The sequence below is a fragment of the Microtus ochrogaster genome, unplaced genomic scaffold, assembly GCF_000317375.1.
Source record: "Microtus ochrogaster isolate Prairie Vole_2 unplaced genomic scaffold, MicOch1.0 UNK63, whole genome shotgun sequence".
In the NCBI taxonomy this organism is placed as follows: Eukaryota; Metazoa; Chordata; class Mammalia; order Rodentia; family Cricetidae; genus Microtus; species Microtus ochrogaster.
Genome location: NW_004949161.1, coordinates 141,565 through 150,212, shown reverse-complemented (window position 1 = coordinate 150,212; position 8,648 = coordinate 141,565). Strand labels below are relative to the sequence as shown.

At 41.7% G+C, this 8,648-nt stretch overlaps 1 protein-coding gene across 5 annotated transcripts in view; it reads left to right on the top strand.

Annotated features, from left to right (window-relative positions):
* Positions 1-8,407, top strand: part of Large1 (LARGE xylosyl- and glucuronyltransferase 1) — a 573,700-nt gene extending 565,293 nt beyond the window's left edge. For all 5 annotated transcript variants that reach the window (XM_026777408.1, XM_026777405.1, XM_026777407.1 and 2 more), the window contains 2 exons: positions 5,294-5,489; positions 6,977-8,407. In XM_026777408.1, coding sequence (XP_026633209.1) covers positions 5,294-5,489; positions 6,977-7,174 — 394 coding nt within the window. In that variant the 3' untranslated portion in view covers positions 7,175-8,407. The remainder of the gene's footprint in view (positions 1-5,293; positions 5,490-6,976) is intronic.
* Positions 8,408-8,648: the final 241 nt, after the last annotated feature.

The following is an 8,648-nucleotide window of genomic DNA, read 5'->3' as shown; positions in this document are numbered from 1 at the left end:
TACTCACTCATAATTTGTTTCTAGCCATAAATAAAGGACATTGAGCCTATAATTCATGATCCTAGAGAAGCTAAATAAGATTGGGATCTCACCAAGGCCAGCTGGCCTGTGTCTGAAAAAGCTTGGGATAAAACTGGACTAGCTGAACATAGCGGACAATGAGGACTACTGAGAACTCAAGAACAATGTCAGTGGGTTTTTGATCCTACTGCACATACTGGCTTTGGGGGAGCCTAGGCAGCTTGGATGCTCACCTTACTAGACCTGGATAGAGGTGGGCGGTCCTTGGGCTTCCCACAGGTCAGGGAACCCTGATTGCTCTTGGAGCTGATGAGGGAGGGGGACTTGACCCGGGGAGGGGGAGGGAAATGGGAGGCGGTGGCGTGGAGGAGGCAGAAATCCTTAAATAAATAAATAAATTTTAAAACAAGGTAAACCCAAAGAAAAACATAGTCATCCTCCTGGATATTAACCTTCATCAGGCGATGAAAGGAGACAGAGACAGAGTCCCACATTGGAGCACCGGACTGAAATCCCAAGGTCCAAATCAGGTCCACTTTTTTTTTGTATCTGTACATGTTTGTTTTGTTACTGAGTATGTGATCAATTTTTGAGAACGTTCCATGAGATGCTGAGAAGAAGGTATATTCTTTCTTGTTTGGGTGGAATGTTCTATAGATGTCTGTTAAGTCCATTTGATTCATTACATATGCTAGTTTTCTTATTCTCTATTAAGTTTCTGTTTGGTTGACCTGTGCATTGGTGAGAGAGGAATGTTGAAATCTACTATTAGTGTGTACGGTTTGATGTGTTTTGAATTCTATTAATGTTTCCTTTACATATATGGGTGCTTTTATATTAGGGGCACAGATATTCAGGATTGGGACTTCATTTTGATGAATTGTTCCTGTTGTGAGTATAAAGTGTCCTTTTCCATCCCTTCTGATTCATTTTACTTTGAAATCAATTTTATTAGATATTAGGGTAGCAACACCCACTTGTTTCTTAGGTCTGTTTGATTGGAAAACCTTTTCTCAACCCTCTACTCTGTCTGAGGTAGTGTCTGACTTTGAGGTTGAGGTGTGTTTCTTGATATTAAGTGGTACTGATGACCAGTGGTTGTTAACTCTGGTTATTTTTTTTTTGGTGGTAGTGTTTCCCTTCTTTGAGATGTGCTGGTGGAGGGTTGTCAGATGTCTGTGCTATTGTGGGTATTGTTGGCGTCCTTGGGTTGAGGTTTTACTTCTAGTACTTTCTGTAAGTCTGGGTTTGTGACTACATATTGTTTAAATCTGTTTTTGTCCTGGAATATCTTGTTTTCTCCATTGATGGTGAAAGAAAGCTTTGCTTGTATAGTAGTCTAGGCTTCCATTCATGGTCTCTTAGTGTCCTAAGCACAGCTCTCCTTGACCTTCTGGCTTTCATGGTTTTCATAGAAAAGTCAGGTGTAATTCTGATAGGTTTACCTTTATATATAAAGTTTTCTTCTATAATTTTGTTGAATATATTTTCTGGGCCATTGATCTGGAATTCTTCTCCTTCTTCTACCCCTATTATTCTTAGGTTTGGTCTTTTCATCCAGATTTCTTGGATGTTTTGTGTTAAGAATTTGTTGGATTTTCTGTTTTCTTTGATCAATGAGTCTGTTTCCTCTAGACTATCTTCAGTGCCTGAGATTCTTTCTTCTATCTCCTGTATTCTGTTGGTTATGCTTGTCTCTGTGGTTCCTGTTCTTTTACCCAGATTTTCCATATCCAGCCATCCCTCAGTTTGTGTTTTCTTTATTACCTCTATTTTAGTCTTCAAGTCTTGAACTGTTTCCTTTACCTCTTAGATTGCTTTTTCTTGGTTTTTTTGGGTATCTTTGGGGGGTTTATTAATTTCTTCTAACTTTTTGTTTATCTTCTCTTCCATTTCGTTAAGGGAGTTTTTTATTTCCTGTTTAAGGGTCTCCATCATTTTCATAAGGTTATGTGTAAAGTCAATTTCTTCTACTTCTTCTGAGTTAGGGTGTTTAAGTCTTCCTGTTGTGAGTTCACTGGATTCTGGTGTTATCATGTTGCTTTTCAGGTTGTTGGAGGAATTCTTGCATTGGCGCCTGCCCATCTCTTCCTTCAAATGAGGCTTCTTGGTCCAATGTTTGCTGTGGCTGACTGTGTACTTGGTAGTTTTTTTTTCTTTTGGTCTGCCCTCTCTTAGGTCCCCTCAGTACTGGAGCTGGCTCTCAGATTCCCTCTGCCCTGAAGCAGGCTGTGCTGTGGGATCTAAGGACCCCACAGATTAAAAGGAGTACTTGTAGGCAAGGTGGAATGGGGTAAAGAAAGCCAGTAGCCAGGAACACGCCCAGCTGGATGGCCAGAAAAGTTTAGGGAATTGGAGGAGGCCTAGACTCCATTCCCATGACCGGCCAGCTGGGTGGCCAGTCACTCACCACTCCTGATCTCCTCAGCACAGGAGCAGGGCCTCTCTCTGGGCTCCTAAAACCTCACAGACAATAAGGCAGGCCCCAAAGCCCTGTTAAGGTTTTTCATTGTTCAAGGTCCTCTCTTCCTACATGGCAGAACAGGGATTTGAACCCTAGTCCAGAGCACCTACTGTACTTTGCTTGGAACCTCATATAAATTTCCAGTCATCACTTATGCTGTTCCTTTTCTGCTAAGGCACCAGGTATCAAAGCTGCCTGTTCAGCCAATTCTCAGAAAATCAACTGCTCATAGCCTAATTTTTAGATTAGACCTGTGATTGACATCTCACAATATTCTTTCCATGCCACCTGCCTTGGGGCATTTACTCTCTCAGCCATGCTAGCTTTATAGAGATGTTTCTAGATTAGAAACATGAATTATCTGTATTCCTCTCTCCTACAACTAAGCTATTGGATCTCACCCTTACTTTTATTTCACAAAGCTTTTCCATAAATCCCTAGTGTTTTAGTTAGGTTTTCTATTGCTGTGACAAAACATCATCACAAAAGGCAAGTTGAGAAGGAAAAGGTTTATTTGGCTTACACTTCAACATTGCTATTCATCACTGAAGGAAGTCAGGACAGGAACTCAAACAAGGCAGCATCCTGGAGGCAGAAGCTGCTGCAGAGGTCATAGAGGAGTACTTCTTAATGGCTTGCTTATCATGACTTGCTCAGCCTACTTTCTTATAGAACCCAGCCTCAGCAGCCCAGGGATGGCACCACTCTCAAAGGGTTGGGCCCTCCCCCATTGATCACTAATTGAGAAAATTCCTTACATCTGGATCTTAGAGAGGCATTTCCTCAACTGAGGATCCTTCCTCTCTGATAAGTCTAGCTTGTGTCACATTGGCACACAAAACAAATCAATACACCGGGGTTACCATGTTTTCTAACCCCTTTCTGATTTTGTTGCCCCCTACTATAACTTTATTTTACTCCCTGCATCTTTCTTCCCCACAACTTACAGTGACAATATTTTACCCACTCACTGGTATACCTCTCAGACACCTCTCAAGTTTTAGATTATCCATCCACTCTTTCACAGTGCACTCTCTCACATAAGTAAGAACAGAACATTAATATAATGATAGGAAAGGAGAGAGCCTTGGAACTTAGAGCTGAAAGGAATTTTTTTTGAGATGAGTTGGGAACCTAAGAAGGAATGTGGTAAATTCAGGGACATAGAGTACAAACAGAGTCCTAATCAGCCTCAAACCCCTGAGTTTTTTCCACTTGTATGAGTGTTGAGGACAGTGGCACAGAAGCTGGCTAGGCTACCTGGGCCTTGTTACTGTTTGCAACCCAACATTGGATACATTTTTAGAATTTAAAACAATAAATGTGTCTAGAGCATATAAAATAGTCCCCAAACATAGTAAATTTGTAACTAATATATTTTTTTGATTGTCATGTGGTCATATCTCATCACCAGATAGCAAATACCATAAACACAACACTGTAAAGCAGTAAAGACTCAACCTCACTGTCTGTCAGCTTGCACTGAGTAGCCAACTCTCTGCCCAGAGTATCACTGGAAGGAAAGCAGATGTCTGAAGAATACAGGTCTCCTCTAGTGCCACATATTCCTCTTTTTGTTCATTAGATACATTCCCTCAAGGAATGACACGACCACCGGAGTTCTCACTGCAGTTTATTCCAGGACCTTTATTCACTTTCTCAATTTTCTCTCTCCCCGGGCAAACCCTCTTCCAGCCCTTAAGTAGGTATGGGCTGCCAATCCCGGATTGCTAGGTGGGCACTGCCCATAGGCTCACGCATATGCAGGCAGCTGATAATCATTGCGTTATCATAGCATAAGTCAGGTCTTAGCCATCTCAGGAGTTGATTATACATCTCCATCAGTTGTGATTCCACGCAGCTCGCTACAGATAGGATTTCTTCCCTTATTACCACAGGGTAAGGTCTCATCTTTACTAGCTTTTGGATGTATACCCTCATTAGCTCCTAGTTCCTTGATCTTTGCACCCTGATTTCATAAAGAGCTCACAACATGATTCTTTCCTTCCTTTCATATCTGAAGGCTCATGAGTCATATCAGACCTACCTAGGCAATCTCAAATTTTGTTAGTACAGATGTACCTGCTTAATAAGCTTTATATCTAAAAAAATCCACTCTTGCCACAGAATATAATATAACCAGAGGGTATCCTACTCATAGGTTCTGCCCTATCATTAAGGATTAAGCAGGATCACCAGATCACCAGTGGTCCCTGGTGGGAATTATCAGATATAGATTCCATGGTGCCAAGTGCATGGAAGTTCACAGACATTTTTATGAAGTCTTCTCTTTAGTGACAGATAACTCTGATAATCTGCATTAATTTCCTGGGGCTCCTGTAACAAAACACTACAAAATAGGTGGTTTAACACAACAGTTGATTATTTTTTAACAATTTTGTGAGTCAGAAGTTGTTTTCCAAAGCTCTAGGAAAGACACTTTCATTGTTCCTTTCTGTCTTTTTGCTGGTGATTGCCAGCAATCCCTGATACCCCCTTTTGTCTTGATGGATCTATCACTCTAAGCTCTGTTTGATCTGCATGTTAGTCTCACTGTATCTGTGTGTCCAAATATCCCTCTCATAAAGGGACATAAGATTAAGTCCCACCCTAATTTTAACTTAATTGTGCCTGTAAAGGTCCTGTTTCCTGTTAAAGGTTTGAACTTGAATGGGGTTTTGCAGGGACATGGTGCATCCCAGTAAGAAAAACATATCAAAATGCATTTCTTCTTCCTCCACATCACCAGGGTTGGGAAAAGCTCAGCTTCCATCCTTTCATTCATTGGCCAATCTCCATATTTCCCAGGTATCACGTTTGGACTAAAGGCCATGCACCCACAAACTTTGCCAAGTGGCGGACTGCCACCATGCCTTACCGAGTTGAGTGGGAGGCTGATTTTGAGCCATATGTTGTTGTGAGACGAGACTGCCCTGAGTACGATCGAAGATTTGTGGGCTTTGGCTGGAACAAAGTGGCTCACATCATGGAACTGGATGCACAGGTAGGAACAGAGCACCTTACTGCTATTATTCAGGGAAGGAGACAGGTACAGACATTAGAACTGAAAGAGAACCTTGGAGATAAGAAGATTAAAAACAAACTTCAGAGGAACAGGATGTGTTCAGGGACTAAAAATGAGAACATGAATCTGATTTTCTAGGCTTTAAACCTCAATCTTTTGTTCTTGCACAAGAGAATTGGGTTCCTGGCCAGGATTAGGCAAATGTGAGTCTCCTGTAATGTATCATCTTACCCCTCCATCCAGTGAGGAAGGCAGCCACAGGATGAGTAGTCATGACTTGGCTTTCAAGTTGTATAATTGTGTCACTGTAAATAGCACAAAACATGCCACTAAAATGTGGTTAATTATTCTACCCTTCAATTAAAACAGCAGTGACTTTTAGACTGGGTTTAATCTTGAAAGCCTTCATTCATTTATGCAATTCTTAACAAATATACTTCAGAAGAAGTCTGCATAATTTAAATAAGTGAAGCCTAGGTACCGCACACTTTCTGCAGAAGACCAGATAGTGTGTGGAGATTGTGTGACCTGCAAATCTACCTTGCACCTGCTCAGATCAAGAATTGTTTTTCCTCCATGGATGGCCTGTAAATAAATGTGCATGGCTGGATTTCAGTACAGCTTCAGACAGCTACCAGAAAGGCTGTAGTTTATCATTCTCTGTGTTGAACACAGAGGCACAAAACTGCTCTGGTTAAGTTAGGGGGATACTTGGATCCCTTGAACCCCACTATTCACATTCTTCTTCGGGCTTCTCTTTTTTGCCACAGTGTTAATATTTCTCAGCAAGAGTACTCCAAAATCTGGGAACACTAAGTTAGGTTAGTGATGGCTATCCATGAAACACTTGTTCCATTGAGTCTGAGCTATGCTAGGTGACTGAGAACCATTGGTGTTGGGAGAAGGTTGTGGAATAGTGTCCTCATTAAACAAAACAAAGCCTGATATCCATCCATTGATATCCATGTCATTACCAACATAACTGTTTACAGACCATGAGCCTTGGCCTGCTTTTGCTGTTCCTAGATAGAACAGTGGTATTTCTGGGACCAGAAATGTTGTATGGAGAAGGTTTAAAGAAAAGTTAATTTTTCCCATCACCAAGGCCTTGCTTGCCTTTGTTTTAGACTCTTTTCACAGCGCTTTTGCAAACAAACCCTATACTTTCCTCTATTTGCCTGTGGGATTCATAAAACACAATTTTACCCATTCCAGGGAATTAAGAAAGTGAAACACTCATCATCATCCCTCAAGATAGATTTTCTCACTCTCACTTTGTAGATGAGCAAACCAAAGTTTAGATGACTCCTATATTTTGTACAAGTTCATGGGCATGGTCCTGAAGCAAGTTACTCTGTAGCTAGTATGCCCGCTTTCCAGTGTTATTCTCCAGTCCCTTGATTCAAAGTCATATATGACCCAAGGCTCTTGCAAGATCTCTCATTACCTTGTCTTCCTCCTTCCAGGAGTACGAGTTCATCGTGTTGCCCAATGCCTACATGATCCACATGCCCCATGCCCCCAGTTTCGACATCACTAAGTTCCGTTCCAACAAGCAATACCGCATATGTCTCAAAACCCTGAAGGAAGAGTTTCAACAAGACATGTCCCGACGCTATGGCTTTGCTGCCCTGAAATATCTCACGGCAGAGAACAACAGCTAGCACTATGAAGACCACCGCTAGGGAGAGACATACCACTGAGGAAGAGCCACTTGCTGCCTGGGACCCAGCCATTGAAGACAAACTCTACCACTGTTTTCTTTGGTTTGTTTTCCTTTGTCTCTTTGGCCCCTCAAAGCTGTTCTTTTCTAAGATCTTGGACAGCAACCCAGTCCACCACCATGAGGTGCTTACAGAATGGGACATGGAAACGTGGAAGCAAACAAAGAGTAAACAACTTACCACAAAATCACAGACCAAGTCAGGATTTCTCGATGCTCTAATTGCTTTTTAATAATTATGGTTCAAATCCTAGCTGTGGAGAAAGCTACTTCATGCCAAGAAATACGAGCAAACTACTTCTTCCTAGGAAGGGAACTTTATTTCCCCTGCCACCTAGCCAGGTACCCAAGTGGAGAGCAAGTCAAGGATCCCAACCACCATCTGGAGACCTGCATAGGGACATTATATATGTAGGGACCTGGAAGTAGGATGAATTGATTCTTTATTCTCAAAGTCTGTCTTGTTTTGGGAGATACTATTCATTTTGATTTAGGATTCCAAGCTAAAACAATTATCTAATCGTTAAAGCTCTAAAAGAAAAATCAGCTCCCCCAGTCAGCAGTGGCCTGGCAAAGATGAGCCTCCTCAGAGAATGTTCACACATGGACAGCTTCCTTCAGAATGAACACTGAGATCCCCTGATGCTGAGTTCCCACTCTCAAGACCCAGGGTTATGACAGGAACTACAGAAAAATGAAGCCAACACTATGTGCAAGTCACATTCTTCTATGGGACAGTAACTAAGGCACAAGGAAAGGGCTTCAAGGAACTACTTCAGTACTCACAGAAGGTATGATTCCTTTCTCAGGCCTTTAGAAGAACTTAATAGTTCACAGTAACCCAGTCCGAAGACTTGTGTAACCACATGGAAGCCACTGGAAGAAAGAGGTCAGGCACTTCCAGAAAAGGGTCAGGCACTTCCCTTTTGGAAGCACAGGAGTTAGTGACCTTAGTTTCCCTCAGGACTTGTCCTGGGATTGGTAAGCACCTCTTCGCTTCACAGATGGAGGAAACACTGAACTTTTTACTCATTTCCTTTACTCTTCACTATTAATGTTGTGTTTCCATTGATGAGAACAAGATTTAATGGCCTACCCATTGCTGGACTGTTTGTATTGAGTTGCCATGTGACTAGTGAAAGCTGCATTCAATAAACAAAAGTATGGACTGTTTCTTCCTCATCTCCCTCCCACTCTTGAAAGAAGCCACATGACATACTTGGTCTAGAGGGCAAAGTCAGTTCCATGCACAGCACCTCACACTCTGTTATCCCATCTCATCTTTCTCGTTGTTTGAAATGTTACATTTTTTCTCTATGTTCAGAGTTAGATCTTACTTTCTCCTCTAACCCTCAACTCATTTCAGAATTTCCATTTTGCATCTGTCTCACTACTGTATGGTGATGTTTTATTCT